Below are 24,178 nucleotides of genomic sequence, written 5' to 3'. Positions count from 1 at the left end.
CATAAAATGGGGGTCCCGTGTATGAGAAAGTTACAACTCATGCACGTAAAAGACCCCGCTTCATTCATTCATCGCAAAGAGCAGGGTGTTTAACCCGGTGAAGTGGTCCCACCTCACATCCAATTGGACCCCCATGGAAGACCAGCTTAACGTAGCTCAATATGGGCTATCTAGCCATCTTCTCAGATGGACATGAACAAACAAACAAACAAACAAACTGTCAATTTAATTACAGTAGTTTACAATTAATTTGATCTCAAAGTACTATAAAAAAAAAAAAAAAAAAAAACATTATCATGGCAAACTGTGTAAGCCAGACAACTTTTTCGGTAGACCCTTTCTATACGACGTACATATGTATATTGGAAGCAAATTCCAAATGGTGGATGATGAATTTTGAATCTTTCTGAGTACTCTGTTTCAGCATCAAAACGCAGAAACAGAAGATAAACACAAAAATCATTCCTCTGTCCATCAGCTGTTAACGTAGTTCGTGAGTTATGACAACTTTGCGTGACGGGAGGGGGACAAACATTGATTTGATAACGAATGGCGGAATCAGATCACACATCTCAATTCTGTCTATCCCACAGGTCAAGAACCTTTCGGCATTACACTGAGAGCAACGATTAAAGATTATATATCTCTTTTCTTCCATATCTTAAAGCGTTTTCCTTATTCGAGCGCAATCGGCTGCTTAAAATTGAATTAATCAAACAACGACAGAACACGCAAACAGCGTGCAATGTCCCAACGGCTTTGGCACATCTCTGAAGAGACAAAGTAATTATCTTTTTTTTCCCCGTTCTTTATCTCTTCTCTCTCTTCTTTCTTTCGCATTTTACTCCGTCGCGTGACTCCATTTCTCCTACCCTTGTGCGTCATTGGAATAATTCTTAACTGACAGACAGATACACAGACACACATAAGCTTGTTAGCGTTGCGCCACATCCACAGAGTCCAACAATTATCCAATCAACGGGCGAGACGCCTCCGCCTTTAATGATAAAAAGAAACATCGGAAGCACGGACAAAAACGCTTAGATTCGTTATCTCATGTCGCCGCTTCTGAAGATGAATAAGTGTATCACTCTGAGGAGGGTGATAGCTCGAGTGCGTTTACAAGTGCAGCCAAGATTGAGACTTGTCCCACCGCTTGTCGCTTGTAATCAGGGATAATTATGTTGTGGAAATAAAAGTATGTCATACACACACAACCGCCCACACTCACACACACACACACACACACACACACACACACACAACCATAGACCCGATGAAACGATACTCGTAATAAAGTCGGATACAACAAAGTCGAGTGGAAAGGTGAACAGGTGATAACCTGAAAAGTAAAGTTATGAAAGTTGAGTTCGTTAAAGAAAAAGAAAAAGAATAATTAGGGCCTAAGTTTGATACGTTAACTAACTGCTGTCAAAATTTCTAATACGTAGAAAGTGTATTTTGTCGGTTGTTATATACATGTATATGGCTTGGAAATGAAGATAAAATGAATAAAAATGACTAAATCAAAAGATAGAATAGATAGGCTAATAGATAAACAGATAGATGAATTATACTAGTAAATTTGTGTTGCTGTTGTCTTTGGAAAACAAAATAAAAATTAATGGGGCTCTATGAAATTAATTTGCCCAAGGCAATACTGATATCAATATAAAGATCAAACTACGTATACTATTCCTAAAGCTATACTCATTATGCCTGCACGAGTGAGCTCACAATATATTGTCTTGAGGAGCTCATAAGAGAAAGGAAGAGAAAAGAAAAGAAAAATCCTCACGGGAAGGTCATATACTGCAGCAGAACTGATACGATTGCAAAATAGTCTCCTCGACTTCTCTACTAGTAGGTAGACAGACAGATATAATTGTAGATAGATAGATACATACATACATACATACATACACACGTGTACACACATACATCAGACACACATACATACTAGTGAAGGGATGTAATATTTACATTTTATGTGTATGTGTCGGTAGGTGACATAACTCTGTATTCATATACATCCATTTACCTTATATTTATAGAAACACAGTAAGCATGTCACAGGGGCGGATCCGGGAATTCCGTAAGGGGGGGGGGAAGTATTTCTGGTGCCACTTCGAGGGTTTAATAAGCTGACAAGCACACACACAAAGGCTTGAAAGCAATTTTCTGGTGGCACTACAATCGGCTGACAAAGATGGTTTCTTTAACAAATTAAAGGGGGGCGCACACACCCCTTTTCATTTTTTTTAATTTCATATATATTAAACAAAGTTAAAGGGAGCACACACCTGGTGCCCCCCCCCCCCTCCCCCACCGGATCCGCCATTGATGTCATACTTCCCATTTCAATGACAAGACCTCGACACATCCATGTATGTTCCAAGAAGTGTTTTATTTTTACACTTCAAAACGCCCCTATATCTTCCGTTTACACGCATAAACTGTTGTCGATAATCTCTTGATGCGCGCAGACATCCCACATTTGTTTATTTTGGTATATACACAGATTTACACAATACAGTCATGGTATCGGGATTTCATAATCACTAAAATAATGCTAATTGTAATCTCCATATCTAACTACAAATGACTTTTTGTGAGATAAAATTGTTACATATACTGTACTTCATGGCAAATTAAGGGTATGGAACTCGGCAAACTGATTACAGGAGAGCCGTTTTCTGAGTAAGAAAGGAACATCTGTTTTTTCTCAACAACGTTAACATCCCTGAAGCCGGTAGCTATTACTCTAATATCCTGTAACAGACGAAGCTATCCCCCACAAATAAATATAAAACACTTACATAAACAAATAGATGTAATATCTGAACAAGGTCCTATGCTTTTATCAAATTGGCAGAATACACGATCTTTACTTTGGACCTCAAACATAACAAGACACGAAAAAGCCTCGGTAGTCTATTCAAATATACCACTGGCAGAACCGGCTCGTGCTCTGTAATACGTTGTGTGTTTGGAGTAACATATAAAATATAGACATAAATTATACAGCATCAAAGTACTCTGCCATTGAATAAAATCCCATGTACACCCACCACTCCAGTATAAGTCTTCACATACATTATGATTGCAGGTACGAACAAACCTCATCATGTTGGGATTTCAATTGCAAACTCAATAATCATAAAAACCTTGCCTTCATTCATTAAACATTTAATAATTCCCCCCCCCCCCCCCCCCACTGGCATAGGCATGGAGCTCACACTTAAAGCAAGCTACATAATATATTTAAAAAAAACATTGATCTTTTCTCAAGAGTATTATGGCTGTCTCAATCCTATGGAGTGGCCAGCAGGTCTGTTTGTTTGAATTATTTTGGATCAATTCTTGGTTGGAAATCAAAGGTAGTTTCTAGTTGCTTAAAATTCACCATCAGCTGGTAATCTTGGTGACTTTTGTTACTTAAACTCTGTACTGGCATCAAGTCTGTACTTTGGCCGTGTGGAATCTCTCCCCCCCCCCCCCCCCCCATTCCCCCATATAACACCATCAACATGCAAACACACACACACACACATATGCAAACACATAAACTAACTACACTAAAAAGGGTCTTCAAATGTGGACTATATCTTAGCATACGAATTTTGATACCCAATTTAGGATGCATGAACAGCCAGAAATGTTATAATGGCATACGACACTGTTTACTCTATGCGCAAAACACATTTCTGCTAGACTGTAAACTCCAATCCCCCACCCCACCCCACTTCTCTTTCTTCCAACCACGCTTACTCAGACCAAATTCAGCGCACGTTGGCATGGTCTGCATTACGCAAAACTGACTCAAGGACTTTGCGTTGGTTGAGTACGGAAAGGACAGTAACTCTCTGGTCTGGGTATTAGTGCCCTTCTGACTCTCGACTGACCAGACAGCATCCAAACTTTGGGTGTGTCTGCAGTCAGTATGACGGTGTAGCCTCACAGATGCCCACTTTCACTAGCATGGATGTACTCACAAATGAACTCACACTATCAACACATTTGTCTCGTGAACATGGCTCATATTCCTCAAGACCATAAAATGATTAACATCACAAGAGTAAGGAGGTTAGAAATATAAATTGAACTAGGCAACACAGGCATATTAACGCTGCTCCAAAAGGCTAAAAACATGCAAATTACTTTCAACAAAACATTAAAATCATTTCTACGATCACAGTAATCTATACTGTCAGTTGGTTCCAACCCTGTGGTACCATGATATCTGTTCATCCACAAGAATACACATTATCTAAAGGATAATATGTTTTCAAACCCCACAGGGCATACAAGAATGCCCCTATACAGCTTTAAATACTTGCAAAAAAATCCAAAACATGTGTCCAATATTTCTGGTGCACCTTGCAAGTGGGGATCCCCCCATCCCATTGACAAAAGGGGAGAGGGGTATCCATATCAAAAACAAACAAACAAACAAAAGAAAAACAGTACGAGGCTTACAGGGGAACGCTTTGCACAGATGGTACCTGCACACTGTAGTCGGCCAGCTGGCAAAGTAGACTCAGATCAGAACATTGTCCTTCATTTAATACAACACCAAGAACACAAGTCTGTTAATTCCAGGTGCAGTGCATGAACAAAGTCTTCATTAAACACGTCCACGCACTTTTATCACATTTGTGTGTGTGTGTGTGTGTGTGTGTGTGCGCGTGTGTGCGTGTGTGTGAATATTGCAATTGGCCACATCAGAATCTCCCTTTGCCCGAACACTTCTTTCATCTGGATGCAAAATTCTAAAGTGCAAGGTATGCACAGGAGAGATGTCGATAATGATCCAATTTTGAAAACAATGACAATGCCGGCCAAGCCTTGTTACTTCCCATGGCAGTTCACAATACTTGCTTGTATGCTTATCGTTGCTGGGGTGACAAGACCCTGAACCTCAAATTTTGGTGAAAATGACTTTTTTGGACTAATGGTCAGATAATCAGTTAAGCGATGTCTTGTCCAAATCCCAGCTGTCTTACCCAAAAAATGAAGCCAACACAGCATGTCAAAGGAAAGGCTATCCCATTTGGTACAGTGCTTTGGCTGCCATGTTTTTGGTTTCTTTTTTTGCTCTCCTGAACATTTGACATTTTGTAGATATGAGGTCTTGTTGCCCCAGCGACGTTCTGATCCACATAAACAGACAGATAAAACAAAATTTGTAGAGTTGCTCCCATCCGCCTGAGTCATGCAAGGGGCAACTCTGAAGCGGGTGCATAAAAATGGCGGCCAGACAGCCACCGCTAAGAAATATCAACATTACATCATCACTGCTACCCATTCGGGCAAAACACGCTCTTTGCTGAACTACATCAAGCCTGGCCACAAGCAACACACACTGAACAAAGTGGCGACACTATAAATACTATAATGATGATCTGCTTTTGCACCATATCTTCAGAAAGAATAGTATAGCTCTGCTGTTCAAATGAAACAGTTATGTATCATACAAACATTGACTAATACACTATAGCATATTGTAACGTAAGACAACCATATCTTTTGATAACTGTACAACACACAACTTCAGTCATTTTTGATCTGACAAATGCCATCTACGAGATTATCAACAACTAACACCTGGTTAATAGATCTGCAAGATTCTACAAAGTTTGTTCGTTTGTTATTGGTTGTTTGAGGAGGTCCATCAAAGATCCTGATGTGGACATTTAGTTGGTTACAGGTCATCCAAGGAGAAATGACATTACTCTCATTAACATAATTTGCCTGCAAAGCGCACATGCTCCGTCTAGGATCCTTACGGCTGGAATCGTGTCGTCTCGGTGGCATACGGTCTGTCTGAACAGCCCAGTGTCGTCCATAAAGCAAAGCATGGCTGCAGTCTTGAGCAAGTGCCTCTGTATCTTACTCACCATCGTTTGAATATTCCACAATCTGGGGTTGGAAGAGCGCCGCATGGCAGCAGAACTCGGTTCTCAGCTCAGTATAAAGTGAGAAACAATGTGCTAGTCTTTACAGTGGGGCAATTTCACCCTCCTCATACAACAAAAGAACTCAGACACCTAGGAAGAAATTCTCATACTCTATATACCATTAAACATCTGTACAAATCATGAGCAAACCTCGGCAATGCGTCATTATAGAATTATACAAATAAATATCAAAATACTGTTCCGACTTCATGATAAATGCCTTCTTGTTGCAGCTTGGTTGTTTGCCTGTGCTTCTGAGCATGCTATCTTCCTACGGTACATCTAAACTGCAACCATCACATCCTCCTCATTCAACACGTAGGCAGTGGTTGATGAAACATGTACGGATCATAAACAGACACCAAAGGTGGCCATCATACCTCCTTTATAATCAGCATTACTGATGAGTTTCTGTGGTATACATAAAAGCAATTCATTCCGGGTGTGTCATGGGGAGGGAGGGGGAGCGGGAGGGGAGTAAAATGGGAACAGGTGGGGGTAGTAAGGGAGGGGTTTTAAGTGGTACAGTAGGACGAGTCTGTGCTTAAAAGGCAGTAATAATCACTGCTGAGGGCTTTCTTTACAAGGGACATTCCTCACAACTCTCATCATCATCTGATCGATGTGAAAACTTTGACGGACAGTCATTATCTCATTTGTGTCTTCTGGCCTTTTCATTCTGAGCCAGAACTACAAAAAAAAAATCCTACAGTGGTAACATGAATTCTACTTCCCAGCTGAGAGAGAATTGTGAGACACATTCGCCTGCTTTAACCCTAAAAGGGCCGGGGGGTTGAATCAACCCCCCTCGACATTTTTTGCGACCATTCTGCTGCGCGAGATTTTTTGACTGGGCCACTTGCTGACTTCTTACTTTCAAGTCTTGCAAATCTTATGACACCATTTTCGCGAAAATCGGACATACCGTTACGACGCTGCACGACTTTTTGTACATGCTTGTCTGACCGAAAATGGCTCAAAAACGTGATTTTGTGTACAAAGTCTATGCAAACAGAGTTTTCTCAACTCATTCAAAAAGATATGATTATTTTCACTTTCAATGGCTAAAATCAAATAATTTTAGCATAATTATGATTAAAATAGGGTCTGTAATAAATTTTGTGGAAAAAAAAGAAAAAAAAAGTCAAACAACAAAGAAATACATAAGAAATTCATAAAACAATAGAATACATGAGAAATTAACTTTGATACCAGATTTAGCTTTATTTTTTTAATTAGAGCAAAATTTATGATTTCACGCATATTTCACGATATTCACGCATAAATATAAAATATAAAAAATGAAAAATTCACTTTTTTTTCTTTTATAGTTTGGTAGAGTACGCAACAAGTAATGCACTTGCCAATTTTCAGGGCAATTGCGCGATCGACGGCCGAGATCTCGCGGGGGGGGGGGGGGGGGGATTTGAATCAACCCTACCCCGGCCACAGAACAGGCCAAAAAGCCCGGCCTGGTTAGGGTTAACAGACAAAACCCAAGGACATGCTGATCTAAAGTCTAATTTAAACATGAAAGGTTAAAACCATCAAACAAAATTGGAGAGAACACAGGCTTGCCCTAAACAGCCATGAGCCTGGTGGATTATCAGACAGTTTGAATCCTAAGGAATATCCAGCAAAGAATTTCTTTGGTTATCTGTTTGATTCCTTTCCCTCGGCAGAACTGTAAAAGTGTAAGTTTCTGTACATTTCGCACATTTTGCGCCTTATCATGAAAGAGTGAAAAACAAAACATCCAAATTTTGTGCTTGTTGTATTTTATACTTTTTATACCGAATTGAAAACATGCAAAATCTATCTTAACCAGCTGAGTGCAAAAAAAAAAAAAAAAATTACCTGCATGAAAATTTCCACTGTTACAGTTGTAACAAGGAGAGTAGATTGTTCTCACATTACACGACTTCACTCAGAAGGGGAATACTTGGTGATATAAATTGAATGATATGGATAGTTTCAGTAAATAAATACACTTTTTCCCTTTAATGCAGACAAAAATTCTTCAAACCAAAGTCAAACGGATAGTAAAGACTCCAATTTCCTGTTGGGTGATGCACTTTTCTCAACAGCAAAGTTTTTGACTCACACATGGCTGATTGAATGAATGGAAATCCTTAATACCCCACACAGAGTTACTCGACAACAAGACAGTGCCTTTAGTGATTACACAGTACCATGCATGTGAATGAAACCACAGACAACTTTATCTACTTTTTCCATCTATTTCTTTACAGTCAAGCCCAGAGGGAAGCTGAAAACCACAGCATCTTGAATTCTCCTCTAAGCTTGATTGATAGCCATGGCAGGTCATAGAAACGCAGCTTTCTTTCAGCAACTCCAGAAAGTCTCCCCTCTCTCATTTAAATACATACAGGATATAAGGACACACATTGTAGATATAATTATACTAGTAGATACAAATTCCTATCGTATTATGTCACTTTGCATTTAAAAGCAGGCTACAAGTACATTGTGTCTACCTACAGCTCATGATAACTACTCTGCACGGTTTTGGCGACAAGTCAAATTGCACTACTGCATAGAGATGGCCGTGTCTCCAGCACTTTCAAATTGAACGGGTCTGAAATGAAGACTGGCACCCGAGGCTGCGGCTGCCAAAGATGGCGGAAGTGCCGTCGAGACCCGAGCCCCGCCCCGCCCCGCCCCCTGGCGACATCATTTCTGCTTCTTGGATAGAATCCAATCCTCTATCCTCTTCTTCAGCTCTGTGGCTGTGTGAGAGACGGAGAAGATGGAGAAAATTCAACAAATTATGAGAACTGAATTGAACTTCTGTGTACTCGTTCTAAAAATGATATTGGTGATGAATTCCATTATTTTTGTTTGTATGTCCCTTCTTAAAGACAAAACGAAAAACATTTCTCAAGAAGTATTATAGGAAATATCCTAGCACATTTAAATACAATCAATTGTTTAATTCCACTAAAAAACTTTGTCAAATATCTCAAGGTTTTGTAAAGTAATAATGTCCTTTTTTCATTAGTTACTGTACACTTTATTATTTTGTTTGTTTTAGTATATTATATGTATCCTTTGTATGATTATTTGCATCAGGCAGTGGCTGTAGATTTACATTTGTATGTAGATTATTCATAAGACACTTTCATGCAAATTGTATTTGATATGCTGATATCTTGCATAAATTTGTGTTATACATAAAATTGTATTTGAAATTATTCTATTTTGTACATAATAATTTGATAAACTTCAACTTCAACTTCAGAGGGAATCTGAGACTCTACTCTGGTTGTCAGAGGCGACAACATGACAAACACTTTGACTGCTTTACACAGACTCAAACAACCTCTCATACACTGTGCAGAGGTATAGGCAGAGGGCAGAGGAGCAATTAACTAGTGCCATTTGCTACTGTCACCGACAAAGTCAGACAGAATCTCACAACATCGGTTCTCTTATTGTGGTATGTTGGAATTTTAAAGATTTTTAGCTTTCAGGTGATAGTATGTATACAGCCTGTCCAAAACTACTTTCAAAGTAAGCAATCTGCAGGAAAGGCAGTCACAATAGAGCAAACTTCTCAGAAAATAAGCTTTCACGTGTAGATGCAATCAAGCATGCAAGAGATTAGGCATTTGAGCATTGCAGGCAAATTCAAAACACCTCATCAACACAGGACAAACATAAGGAAGACAAGTTTTACTTGGCACAGTGTTCCGATTTGCATTTACGTGATCACGCACACTGAAAATACCATGGAGAAACGAAGGAGAGCAATAACGAGAGTGAACGATTGAGATGTGAAAGAAGAGATTTGGGTGGAGTACCTGGCTGCAGCATGTCGCTGCTGAGCGGCCGCCGATTGAAGGGGTCCGTCTGGGAGTTGAGGAGGTGGCGTTCTATAATGGCACGATCCATCACGTTGCCCGAGGGCAGCATCACGGGATCTGACATTAGCGTGGCCATGAGGGGATCTAGGAAATGAGGGCATGATTAAGGCATAATTTACCATTTGCAGATGAAACAAAAAACCCAGCATTTGTGCTTCAAAATAATTCTAAAATGAGCGTTAGAGAGAGAACAACCATTGTAAAAATTTTAATCTGTATAACCAATTGTAAGTATTGTTAAATACACAAAATGTGAACAATGGGTATAATCAAAGTGTTTCCAGATTAAACCATCTACAGTTATGGTTTACTGAGAAAAATACTGATATCTCTTAATACTTAAGACTTTATAGCAAAAAATTTATACGGTAGAATGTTTCGTGATACAACAGACCTACACATATGCATCAAATGTGATATCTTGAAATCTTTTTAAATCACTGCTCCCAAAGGTAAAAAGTACCTTTAAGACAAACCCCAATAAACATTATTATCACTTTGAATATTTCACAGTTGCTGTGGAGTAGACGGAAGTTTCTTCCAATACACTCCGTACTACATTCACAGTATACTTCGTGGTGTTTTTAATGTAGAGAATTTTGCAAGTTGCTTGATATTTGGGAAATTTACAACTTGCGAAAAATACTGCCTCCTGTACTCACACAAATGCACTTTTTAAAATTTCTGTGGTGTTTCATAATAACTTTTATCTCAAATATTGATCATACTTATTTTTAATTCACACAATGCGGTTCTGCATTGAAAATTCAACCATTTACAAAACTTAGTGCAAGTCCCAATTTGCGAAATATCATACTGAAGACAGAAACAGCATATGTAATGTTATCTTGTCAGTGTGAACCTTGCACTACTAAATTTCTTAGTGGTGATGCCGGTGTCAGGTAAGAATTGCATCAAACTGAATTAACTGAAGCACAAAAGCACCTGCAAATGTTTCACCACATAAAATGGCTTGTGGTAGCATTAAGAATCGAAGGGGCTTTTGTATTAGACGTCCTTGTGGTGCGTTTGCACGGTACGTTTCTTTTATCTCCATACTGCAAAATGAGGAATGTTCGAGTGCAGTTTTAATTTCACGAATTTTGCGAGAGCCAAGATTTGCAAAATTAAAATGCACATGAAAGTTCTTGTCTACACGGTATGCACTGAATGTTAGTGGCAACTCGCAAAAATTTCATGCCACAAAAAAGGCCGTCGGCTCCAATATGTGAAAATTCTATGCCGCAAAAAAAAATTGTTTTACAGTACACTTCTGTATACTTATACTTTGAAGGGCTTTTGTATTACACTACCTTGTGCGTTTGCATGCTACGTTTATGTTATCTACATATGTACTGTAAAATTAGGAATGTTCGTGTGCATTTTAATTTTGCGAATTTCATGAGAGCCAAGATTTGTGAAATTAAAATGCATGTGAAAGTTCTTGTCTACAATAAACTGTATGCACTGAATGTTAGTGGCAACTTGCGAAAATTTCATGCCACGAAAAAGGTCGTCGACTCCAATTCGTGAAAATTCTATGCCGCAAAAGAATATCTTGTTTTACAGTATACTTCTGGATATTGAATGGCAGGAAATAGAGCACTGACCTTTGAACTCATCTGGGGCATCCTCGAGGTCAATGTCCTTTTGCCGGTTGAGCTCTGAAATCTTCTGTGCCCTCTGGGAGAGATTGGCGAACTGCTGGATTTGGTTGGAGCTCTTGATCTTGCTGCGGTTCATGATGCGGATCGCCTCAGCAAAGATGTCCTGGCAGAACGATCGCTGTGTAGGCAAGCACAAATTTCACACTTCTTGACCGAAGAACATTTTCCCATTAACCTGTTGAAGACAGACTGATTTTGCTATTACACGCATTTCCCATACACACTTGCCTGAGTATACTCGGGACTCGTCCTCAACAGGTTAAAAGCAAGGTGGGGTGACACAATAGAACAGCAAAATCAATTGGCAAATTGACAAGACAGTGGACAGTTACTCAGAGTTACAAATGAGAAGAAGGTCCTTAGTCATCACTTATTGTCATGAAAAAAAAAAATAACAGAACGAAAATCCTGTCATCCCATTATCATTGTCTGATTAATCGTTGTTGTCATTGTCATCATCATCATCATCATCGTCGTCATCACCATCAGAACGATCACCATCACTGGAAAGTCGAAAATCTCTGTGTTCTCACCTCATCTGAGGCTATCCCCTCGGCCAGTTCCTGGCTGTCCAGATTGAGGTATATGGTGGTCAGCTGGTCAAGCATCTTGCGCGGCTCAAAGCCGTACTTCTCCCGATTCTCCACCCGCAGGTCGTTGCAACGGGGCCCGCACAGCTGCTGGAGGTTGGAGTTCAGCATAACGGCAAGACGGCTGCACAGCTCCTGGATGGGGGTTACACAAAACAAGGAAAAGTAGAAATCACGCGGTGCGTAATATATGTCCCCGCCGGAAGTAGCATTTAGTAGCAAAATGTACAATATAGGTAAAAAGATCAAGGTCAAAGGTCAAAGAAGTCAAAGGTCAAAATTCTATGTAGAAGTTTTGAAGCCCTCACCTAGTGCCATCACATAAAGCAAACGGAATCGAAATCGGGTTAGAAATGGCGAAGGAGTAGCATTTTGTAGCCAATGTACAATATAGGTAAAAAAATCAAGGTCAAAGGTCAAAGAAGTCAAAGGTCAAAATTCTGTGTAGAAGTTTTGAAGCCCTCACCTAGTGCCATCACATAAAGGAAACAGAATCGAAATCGGGTTAGAAATGGCGAAGGAGTAGCATTTGGTAGCAAAATGTACAATACAGGTCAAAAATCAAGGTCAAAGGTCAAAGAAGTCAAAGGTCAAAATTCTGTGTAGAAGTTTTGAAGCCCTCACCTAGTGCCATCACTTAAAGCAAACGGAATTGAAATCGGGTTACAAATGGCGAGGGAGTAGCATTTTGTAGCAAAATGTACAATATAGGTCAAAAATCAAGGTCAAAGGTCAAAGAAGTCAAAGGTCAAAATTCTGCGCAGAAGTTTTGAAGCCCTCACCTAGTGCCATCACATAAAGCAAACGGAATCGAAATCGGGTTAGAAATGGCGAAGGAGTAGCATTTTGTAGGCAATGTACAATATAGGTCAAAAATCAAGGTCAAAGGTCAAAGAAGTCAAAGGTCAAAATTCTGCGTAGAAGTTTTGAAGCCCTCACCTAGTGCCATCACATAAAGCAAACGGAATCAAAATCGGGTTAGAAATGGCGAAGGAGTAGCATTTTGAAGCAAAATGTACAATATAGGTCAAAGGTCAAGGTCAAAGGTCACAACTGAAATTCTGTATACAAGTTTCAAAGCTCTCATGTAGTGCTATCATATAAAGCAAACAGAATCAAAATCGGGTTAGAAATGGCGAAGGAGTAGCATTTTGAACATTTTGATCACACACGGACGCACGGACGGACACACGGACGGACACACGGACACACACACGTACGGAGCCCGTTTCATAGTCCCCTGCTCGAACTCGTTCGGCGGGGACAAAAAGTGCCATCAAATCTCACTGTACTCTTTTTTATCAGCCAATTCAGCTCAAACTTAATTTGATGTAATTTACAATGATAGCTAGTGTGACTCATAGGTATTATCAGTACAGATATTCTGAAACTGAACATAAATTAGCAGGGATTAATTTTGACTACGCTTCATTTATTCATTTTGTTTCTTTTTCTCACATTTTTGTATCTTTGTGTTTTCACTATACAGTGTATGATTTATACAAGTCACTCCTATCATATTGTGGCTCATCTTACTGGAAAAGCAAAATTTTGCAATTCTTAAAAGCAATATATTAAGTTCTTCCAGTTCACTGCTATCTTTTGTACAAAAATGAATAGAAAATATGCAAAATTGTAGTGTGATGTGAATTTTCAATGTAATTTGTGGTTCATATATAGTAAAGGGGCATTCCGGACGATTTTCATAATTTCACATCATGTAGTACATAAATCAACAGCTTGATGTATAGATTTGTAGAATTTATTGTGGTTCTTGAGCAGAGAAACAGTACTTTCAAAAACCTTAACCCTAAAAAGACTGGGGGGGGGGCCTAAAAGGCCCCCCCCCCTCGACATTTCGCGTGATTACTCTGCAACACGCAATGCTCTCGCCGCGATGCTTTATGACTTTTTTCTTTCAAGTTTCCTGCACATTTTGACACCAAATTTGTGACGCCCGGGGGTACGGTTCAGAAGTTACGTAACATTTTGTACATGCATGTGAGGCCGAAAATGGCTCAAAAATGTGATTTTGTGTACAAAGTCAATGCAAATTGATTTTTTTCACATAATTCACATAAATATGCTTATTTTTACTCTCAATGGCTAAAATTAATTTGTTTTAGGAGTATTATGCTTCAAAAAGTGTCTGCCACAAAGTTTGTTAAAAAAAAACAACAGAAACAAAGGGTCAAAAAAACAAAGAAATACATAATTCATGAAACAATAAAATAAATAAGAAATTGATTTTGATACCGAATTTTTTTTCAAGTGCATTTGCTAAGAATGCCACAAAGAGTAATTAGACCAAAAATGAGCACTTTTGGAGCTTTATTTACTGATTTAGATCAAAGAGTCCGATTTCTCGCATAAATTAGCATAATTAATCAAAATAAAATAAAAGAAGACTATTTTGGAAAATTTAAATATACGATCTTGTAGATTACATCGCACACTACCATTGTGCAAATTTTCGCGGCGATCGTGCGATCCACAGCCGAGATCTGAAGGGGGGCCCCCCCCCCCCCCCCCCGTCTTTCGAGCTACCAAAATAGCCCAGTCTTTTTAGGGTTAAACAAATTACACTGAACAAAAATGATGACATAGGAGCCTCACATATCTCAGATATGTAGCAGTGTCATTCCATTACAATACCGCATGCTTGCAAGCTAACCTGTGTGTAATCTATGCATGCCTTCTTCTTTTGTGCTGCTTCCTTGAGCCACATCTCATGCATTCTTATGGTGAGGCTGCCATGTCATCATCCTTGTTCATTGCAATTTGTTATAAACTTCGAAAACATTCTTATTTTTCATCCCAATCATTATAAATCCTGAAACTCTGTACCCAGTATAACTAATTTATATATGTTCAAATGTAAAAATTTGAAAATCATCCGGAGGTCTCCTTTAAGTACCAAAGGTTGTGATGGACTCTAAAGACAAAAGACAATAAGGGGTATCGCATGATCTTTTCGCATTTCCAAATAATCCTGAAATTAATATAGAGGGGCTAAATTCCCCATTTTTATAGGGTGAAGGAAAGTTATGCGCTATATCTGCTTCCAAAACAACACAAGTAAATGACAATAAGAACCCATATTCCTGCTATAAATTTAACATAGCACAGCATATTGAATTCATGTAATCCTCATACTCATTACTCATTGTCTGAGTGGTGGGGGGGGGGTAGAGATGTGAACATGAATGAACGTGAGATTTGTCCACTCACGGGTCTGAGGAATGGTTTCTTGATGTGAACGGTCAGGTAGTTGAACATCTCCAGCGTTTCGTTGGCCAGAGTGAGGTAGGATCGGCACTGGCGCTGGTCTGAGGACAGCTGGCGGGACCGCGACTGCTGCTCTTCCTGTAGGGGACACAAGGTAATCACTCGTTGGATATTACTCGTACATACCTTTTCTTACCTGTTAATTTCTTTTTTGGCTTGTTTTCTGGGCATTTCTTTTTTGAGGAGGGTCGGGGGGGGGGGGAGGTTGATTCAGATATCATACATATTATAATTGCATCCCACATAAACCAATCTCAAAATTACTAAGAGGATTTACATCCAAAATAAAACAATATTCTTAATCACATCACATATTTATAGCATTTCAGTTTTGTTCATGTTTTTTTCTTCTTTTTTTTTTTCAACACCAGGAAGAATATTGTATGTCCTCCCCCCCCCCCCCCCCGAAAAAAAAAAAAATCAGAACAGGACCCTCCACAACGATAACTTTCAAAACAGTGAGTCAATCGAAATATAATTTCAGGATATGAAACTACATTGTATAACTTAATACCCACATCTTACAGAAAACTACATCCGATATGCTTCAGTGGTTAAAGAGAAATGAGGATTTTTCTGTGGAGCATGTCAGGAATCCCTTCCCTCCAAGTTCTGCCCATTGTGTTCACCCATTGATATGCATTGCCAAGAGCATCCAAGTGCTAAACTTGGAAGAATCAGACCCATGATATGCTTTACAACGATCCACATTTCTCTGTGACCACTTAACCAAATTGAATGAGGTTTTCTGCGAAATGTAGCTAAGACGTTATATTTTAAGACTCCGAGATAGCACTAAGACAGTTTAACCATATTGGAAGTTATCAAAGTGAAAATCCGATTGTATTCTTTCTTTTTTTTTCTTCTTTATTCTTTTTATTTATTTATTTTTTTTTTTTTTTTTGGGGGGGGACATACTGTATTGCTGGTGTATCAAGACTGACAAAAAGATACATCTCAGACTGATCAATTACTTTGACATGAATGACGACCAGCAATTTGAATCACTTCTTTTTACCACTTCACGTATATTATTCTTAGAGATCAACAAGAAGAGGGGTGACGATTCTGTGAACACTAGATCTCAAATAGCTGAACTGCTATTTGACAAGGCAAAAAGAATGTAAATAATCAGGCAAATTAACATCACTTAATATCTTCACCTTTTCCACACATCTCCATGGTAAATATTTTACATACATTTTACATGCAGAAAGATATGACTTCAAACTTCCATTATTAAAGTTAGCTAATTATCCTTTTGAACCATTTTAAGGCAATATATTTTACTTTCTCATGACAATTTTTTGAAGATGCAGAGTAAAATATGCAATTTACGGGGAACAATAAAGCAACCTGGTAAATTTGCAATGCTTTGTGAGCATTTAACAATAAACCTTTGCAGACATAATCATTTTGAAATGCCATTGTCACTGTACACAACTAAGTTCCCACTGGTAGTAACTGAAGGCAAGGTCACACTGCCAACATAACGTCATAAAGGTAATGGTGGTAATACACAGAAAATAACATGCACACTAGTTGTTCGCACAATATTTCTGTCAGTGTCACAATGCCCAAGATAATGTTATGATTTCTAGTGCACTAGCCATTATCACATAAATTTGTCACCAATGTGAGCGCATGGGCTGCTGCGTTGCTGCCATATGCGATGTGTACGCACACTAGCTTTCCACATCAATTCGGGCACACATTATCAAATTCTTTCACTGCTCAGCATTACACCGCCAAAACAATACACTTGAATGACTATTAAAAAGAAAAGTGCTTCGTTTGAAGATCTCCCTTTGTTGCTGATACCCTGCGATATAATTTCTATGCGATCCAGAAACGATGGCGACAAAGAGTACAATAATGACCCTTACCTGGGAGAGCTCCCTCCAGCGCGCCTTGTCCTTCATGTTTTCCTGCACCTCGTGGATCCGCTTGAGGCATCCGATGCTCTCATCCAGCAGGAACGTGGTGTCGTTCATCAGCATGTTGATGAAGCGCACAAAGTTGGCATCCTGTAATCTGCGAGACACACAAAAGGGATAGAGAGGAATGTCATCTTTGTTAACCCTTCGTGTGCCTTGAGTGCTGATTAGCACAGAAAGCCCCCCACAGCATAGTACATATCGTCCAAAGTCCCTGGCACATAAAGTGTTAAGCCAAATCTACTCCATTGAAGCTCTGTGACCATGCATGAGGATAAAATGACCTGACCTGCACTATTCAACATCTCTTCAAAATAATGCTGACAATGCCTACATTACCCTGAAAAAGATTTACATGAGGCTTTACTGCAACTATGAGAAGTCAAATCAAACATTCAGTCAGTATCCTGTCTTATCGTTCAAAAGTTCTATTTACCCCATCTTATATTTGGCCCGACAGGGTTAATGTCAGAGAACAAGTTGTATACAGACTTGCTTGTTAGAAACACTGCCCCACAATCATAATGCATGGCATTTTGGCAGTGATTACCACTTACTTTTTGTGTGGCACAATGTGCCCAGTTGATACTATCTAACATATGTACCTCATTTGATGAATCGTTGCTTCTGATAGGCCGAAATTGGGGGGCATATATTCAACAATTGCCTTCAGCCCTATAGTGCCAAAACTGCCCCATAGTACTAAATTGCACTTCTTTGGTTTGTAAGTAATTTGTAAATGTACATGTATGTATACAGTAAATTTCCATTTAATGTGATAACAGAGCAGATATCTATGGCAGCATCTGAAGTCTGGACTGGCTAGCGTGATCAAGACCGACTACTACAAAATTTCATTTCAATTTATTTGGTATGTAAAACAGATGTTGACTACATTTATTCAAGGCATAGTTGAAATTATTGGCAGGGTTTCTGTTTGCCTAATAGTCTTGATAAACTTACTCGCTAGTCTGGACGAAGACATCTTGGTGGAGAGGGATCTTCCACAGGGCTTTGAAGATGATACTGATGTGATAACGGATGCTGAACTTGTCGTAAAACTCGCTGCTGGCACCAGTTGTCTCTATGTCTGCAAATGTAACAAAAAAAAAAAAGGTTAAATTTGCCTAATGATTGAATGTCATGTTGTCAAAAGACAGAACATACACTAATATGTCATCAACAAGCAAAACAAATCAATCACTCTGGAGCTAAATACTCAAAATAGAAAAGCCCCCAATGACTTTTCAAAGTTTAATTGTTTGTTTGTTTGTTTGTTTTTGACGGGTGGGGTTTGGGGCAAGAAAAAGCAAACCACTGATTTAAAAAGAGTAATTTGAGATTACCTGAAGTAAAATTAAGATCAAAGTGTGATTACACTGTAATGCTGAGGGCTTTCTTCTGTAACATGAAAATATCTTTAAGGCATAATTTACTATTTGCAGATGAAACAGAAAGCCAGCATTAGTGCTTTAAAATAGTTCTAAAATGTGAGTTAGGGATAGAAACAACCACTGTAAAAATTTGAACCCGTATTACCGCTGTTAGGTATTATTAAATACACAAAATGTGAATAATAGTTATAATAAAAATGTTTCCAGACTAAACCATCTACAGTTATGGTTTGAGAAAAATACTGATATCTCCTTATATTTTAGGCTTTATTGCAAAAATTTTATATGGTAGGATGTTTTGTGATATAACACACCTACACACATGCATCACACATCAAATGTGATATCTTGAAAATTTTTTGAATCACTGCTCCAAAAGGTAAACAGGACCTTTAAAGCTGTATTCCAAAGAGACACTTCATCGTGTTATTAAAGCAATCCCATCCAGCTCCACGTTATACCATGGGCATTGGGTAACCAGCCCCTACACACACAGAAAAAACAACAGCAACAAAACAAAAATCAAAGCAGAAAACAAGAGTGCGACTGACCTGTGTAAAATTTCATAAGGGCAGGAACAAGGTGAGGAATGGCCAGGGAGTGGAGTTCAATGGCCTCAAACAACTTGGCAGTCTTGGGCTGGACAGCAGGGCTCAGGACAAAGAAGACCTGACCGGAAAAAAACCACGGAGAAATGGTCAGTCATGCATACATGTATGTAAGTCGGCGTCAAATGTGAGTGACGACTAACGATTGAACAGGAACAGAATGAAGAATGGACATGCCATTGTAAAAAAGAAATACGCAAAAAATTTTGGTTCCTCGGTACAGAGCGATAACTATTCCTAAATATGAATGTGAACTTTACGTCAAAACATCACATGGGTTCACCAGATACTGGCCAATGATTGGATAATCTGGATCATGTGATATTAGACCTTGTGTAATGTTCATCCACAGTAAAACATTCTGAAACGATCTCCCAAGAGAGGGAACATTTTTTTGTGTGTGTTGTAGCAAGCACCACTTGATACTATTTGACAGAACGACAAACTTTTTCAGCACCATAGATAGAATAATGTATGTATTCCATAACACAAAACGAGCAAACAATAATTTGGGGCACAAATGGAAAGGTGATTTAGGGAAGAAGCATGTAACAAAATCAGATGAGCACAGTGTGATAGATAGATAGATTGATAGATAGATAGATAGATAGATAGATAGAAAGAAAGAAAGAAAAAAGATAGATAGATAGATAGATAGATAGATAGACAGATGTAGATAGATAGAAAGATAGATAGAAAGATATACAGATAGATAGATAGATAAATAGATAGATAGATAGATAGATAGATAGAGATAGATAGACAGACAGATATATAGATAGATAGATAGATAGAGATAGATAGACAGACAGATAGATAGATAGAAAGATAGATAGAAAGATATACAGATAGATAGATAGATAGATAGGTAGATAGATAAATAGTCAGAGAGAGAGATAGACAGATAGATAGACAGACAGATAGATAGATAGACAAACAGAGAACAGATAGATGGATAGATAAAAAGCTAGATGGATGGAAAGATAGATGGGTGGATAGATAGATAAATATATAGATGAACAGATAGACAGATAGATAGACAGATAGATGAATAGATAGATGGAGAGATAAAGTGATTGATAGACAGAGAGATGGGTGGATACATTCATAGCTTTACCTCAACCAGCTTAGCCACCAGGTAGGGATTCTTGAGATACTGGCTGGAGCACATAAAGATGAGGAGGAAGGGAATCATGTCGTGCTGTGCTGTGTCCTCCAGGATCTGGGGGGTGTGTCTAGGGGGCGGAAGAGGAAAAAATCCAGATTAGAAACATCATGATTGACATGATTACAGAGAATATCAATATTATCATAAAGAATTGGAATAAGATAAATCCAGATTAGAAACATTATGATCGGCATGATTGTAAAGAATATCAATATAATCGTAACAAATCGGAAGAGGAAAAATCCAAATTAGAAAGGTGATGATTGGCATGACGGTAAAAAATATCAACATTACCAAAAAAATCTGGAGCAGATAAATCCAGATTACAAACATGATTATCGGCATGATTGTAAAGAATATCAACATTATCAAGAAAAATCAGAAGCGGATAAATCCAGATTAGAAACATCATGATCGGCATGATCGTAAAGAATATCAACATTATCATATGAAATCTGAACCATTGAAATGGTGCACGTTTCCTACTTCTCGTTCATTTCAAGTAAAGCTGCCACAATTCTTTTTTGTTTCAACTGACTCATTTTCTGAATTTAGGGTTTCCCCATAATCACAAAAGACGACGAATAAGGATGTGTTTGAGTGCTCCAAGTACACTATCTCTACAGAGCCCTCCAACACTCCCAGCGCAATTGGTCTGGCACAGTATGGGTATGTACGGTACAACAAGGTGCGGTTCAGTTTGCTCAAACACCCAAAGAAAATGTGAACAATATCAATGATATCATTGAAAAAACCTTAAACGATGAAATTCCTCAAATTTTTTACTTGATCCAAAGAAAACTTTCACCAAGCCATTTCGTGTTACTAAAGTTCATCATAGTCAACCTGACTTAATCCGTTGAGGACAAGCTGATTTCGCTACAACACACATGTCCCATAGACACCTGCCTGAGTATACTTGGGACTAGTCTACAATGGGTTAAGAGAATGGGTTTCCCTGTAAACACACACACACACACACACACACACACAAAAAAAAAAAAAGCTGTTTGGAAACACTCACTGGATGACGAATAAGAGGAACTCTGCGATGTCTTCAATGTAATACTCTGGGAGAGCAGCGAAAGCTGGTGGAATGTCTGCAGGAAGAGGAAGTCTGGGATGGAGAGATAGAGAGAAGGGAAGACTAACATCAAACTATTCAGTGCTTTGAAGGGACTGTACAGCACTGGTTGAGGTGAGGATTCAGTTTGTAATGTTTTGCGAGATATTTAGAAACCACTCCATGAAAAGTTAAATACAATTCTATGGGGAATCAAAAGTTTATATGATGAAAATCAGTTTTGAAATGACTGAGACATCTAAAAACAAGGAAAAACAAAAGAGATCCTAATAAAAGTCATGGCCTGTCAATTCTATTAGGATTGCTGTTTTGGACATCTCAGCCATTTCAAGGTCAATTTTCATCAAATAAACATTGAATCATTTTTGAAATAACATGCTCTTTCATATTTCATAAGAGGTTTCTCATTATCTCACAAAAAAAAATCCTCACCTCAACCGGTACTGCACAGTCCCTTTTATGTCGATGTAGGGCAATTTGTCAATCAGTTGCAATAAAAACAACTCAATGCAAGAATTTCATCGATCTGAATAATTACGCAGTACCCGCTGCATGCTACATGTATAAGGATTAGAACCAGCACTGGCTGTTAGGCGAAAGCCCGGTGGTCTAGTGGATAAGACGCCTGTCTGGTGATTGGGAGGTTGTAGGTTCATATCTTGCTCGAGTATGTATGCCCATGATTTCTTTCGTCATGGCTACTATTCAAACACTGATCAATTCAGTGCTTATTTACATTGATGTACGGCAATTAGTCAATCAATTGCAATAAAAACAACTTGACGCAAGAACTTCATCAATTTGAATATCTTACAGGTAGTTTTAGCTGCTGGCAAGGCACCAACCGGTGTTATATTGACAGCACTTCTACTTGTAACAATACAATTGTTTCTATTACCACCATGTTTGTTTCTATTACCACCATGTTTGTACTTTAAGTAACAATTCTAATACTTATAGTTCTACCCCAGGTAAATAAGTCTGTATCTCAACAATGGTTATAATTACTCATTGATAATGCAACTCCTACTTTTACAAAAAACCAAAATCATGTTCGGTACTACTACTACTACTACTACTACTATTACTTCAGGTAGTACTGCAGTGTGCAGCATTCCCTCATGCTGTTGTTCTTTAGCATGTCTCTTTCTAAATCCATACGGGAAAATAAGACGGAAAGATATATAAGATGACATGTGGTAAACTTGGCAGTATGTTTGCTGTTACTTACGCTGCTCCCTTGGGACTGACCAGCTCCACTAAGAGAGACATGACCGTGCCGTAGAACTGGAAGCAGCCTCGCAGAAGGCTTTCATGTAGAAGGCCTGCATCTGCACACACCTTGGCCTTCTCGATTTTCTGTCCACAGCAATGAAGATCAATCTTACAATAAGACTCAGAGAAACTAATGCTTTAATCTTCAATCAATTTAAATAATTTTTATGAAGTCTGAATTGGGAAGATACGGTGTACATGGGTATTACACAAATTTGAATACTGTAAAACAAGGAATGTTCGCGTGCATTTTGATTTCACAAATTTCGCGAGAGCCAAGATTCATGAAATTATAATGCACCCGAAAGTTCTTGTCAACACTGTACGCATTGAATGCCAGTGGCAATTTGCGAAAATTTCATGCCGCGAAAAAAGGGCCATCGGCCCCAATTCGTGAAAATTTCATGCCACGAATATATCATGTTTTACAGTACTTGACAATGGATTTGACCAGAAGCTATGAATCAGTGAATACATTTAGATGTTGCATAACCAGGCTAGAAACAAAACCACATCAATTCTTTGGGGGTTGGCTGGTCACAATGAATACAGAGAAGAACTGTTGTATTAGGCCCCCCCAAAAAAAATTGTTTGTTTGCCCTTAATTGTCAAAACCCCAAGAGGGTCGGTAGGTCGGTTTTTTTTTTGTTTTGTTTTGTTTTGGGGGGGGGGGGTTTCTTTTCTTTTTTTTTAACCCTTTCTTCCATGTCAATGCACTAAAAACTCCAAGGGATTCATTCAAATTTACGTCTTGTCAGGGCCCGGTAGGCGAGGCAGAAACACTCAATGACAAACACTTATAACGTTCATCTTTGTTGAATATGCAAACAGCTCCAAAAAAGTACCTTCCAGTGAGATGCTGGCAACTGAACTCCAAACAGTTTTGGTGCCATGACAGCTGGTAATGGATGCTGCAAAAGTAGCCATCTTGGCAGTCGCGCTGTGCTGCGCCGCGGCCGGTACGGTAGCTAGCTAGCTAGCGCACTACCTATGCCCATATGCACGCATTGATTGGATTTCGTGCGCATGCACGCACATGAGCCAAAAAGGTAGCTAGCATGCAATGCATGCTATAAAACGTAGCCTGCGGCCCCACGCGACCCGAACATGATTACGACGGGTCGATGAGATGAAAAAAAAAACATTTTTAGAATTTTTTTTCATTCTTTCTTTAGCTTAAAATGGATAATTTTGGGTTTAAAACTGTTAACAAATTTGCAAAAGATGAAATTTGTGGGAAAAAATAAACTTAAAAGAGAGGAAAAAAAAAATGGACATGAAATTTCTGATCAGTCGCGAAGGGCAAACAAACGATATTTT

At 38.7% G+C, this 24,178-nt stretch overlaps 1 protein-coding gene across 1 annotated transcript in view; it reads right to left on the bottom strand.

Moving 5' to 3' along the window:
- Positions 1-7,372: 7,372 nt before the first annotated feature.
- Positions 7,373-24,178, bottom strand: part of LOC140238434 (ubiquitin conjugation factor E4 B-like) — a 43,483-nt gene continuing 26,677 nt past the window's right edge. The window contains exons 17-27 of the mRNA XM_072318340.1: positions 22,815-22,942; positions 21,524-21,616; positions 20,449-20,566; positions 19,275-19,392; positions 18,293-18,419; positions 17,279-17,426; positions 15,336-15,470; positions 12,048-12,239; positions 11,458-11,632; positions 9,785-9,931; positions 7,373-8,710 (exon numbers count right to left, since the gene is read on the bottom strand). Of these exons, the coding sequence (XP_072174441.1) occupies positions 8,655-8,710; positions 9,785-9,931; positions 11,458-11,632; positions 12,048-12,239; positions 15,336-15,470; positions 17,279-17,426; positions 18,293-18,419; positions 19,275-19,392; positions 20,449-20,566; positions 21,524-21,616; positions 22,815-22,942 (1,437 nt within the window). The 3' untranslated portion in view covers positions 7,373-8,654. The remainder of the gene's footprint in view (positions 8,711-9,784; positions 9,932-11,457; positions 11,633-12,047; positions 12,240-15,335; positions 15,471-17,278; positions 17,427-18,292; positions 18,420-19,274; positions 19,393-20,448; positions 20,567-21,523; positions 21,617-22,814; positions 22,943-24,178) is intronic.

Source organism: Diadema setosum, chromosome 15 (genome assembly GCF_964275005.1).
Source record: "Diadema setosum chromosome 15, eeDiaSeto1, whole genome shotgun sequence".
NCBI lineage: Eukaryota > Metazoa > Echinodermata > Echinoidea > Diadematoida > Diadematidae > Diadema > Diadema setosum.
The sequence above is the reverse complement of the archived record's forward strand: the minus strand, read 5'-3'. Positions and strand labels throughout refer to the sequence as shown.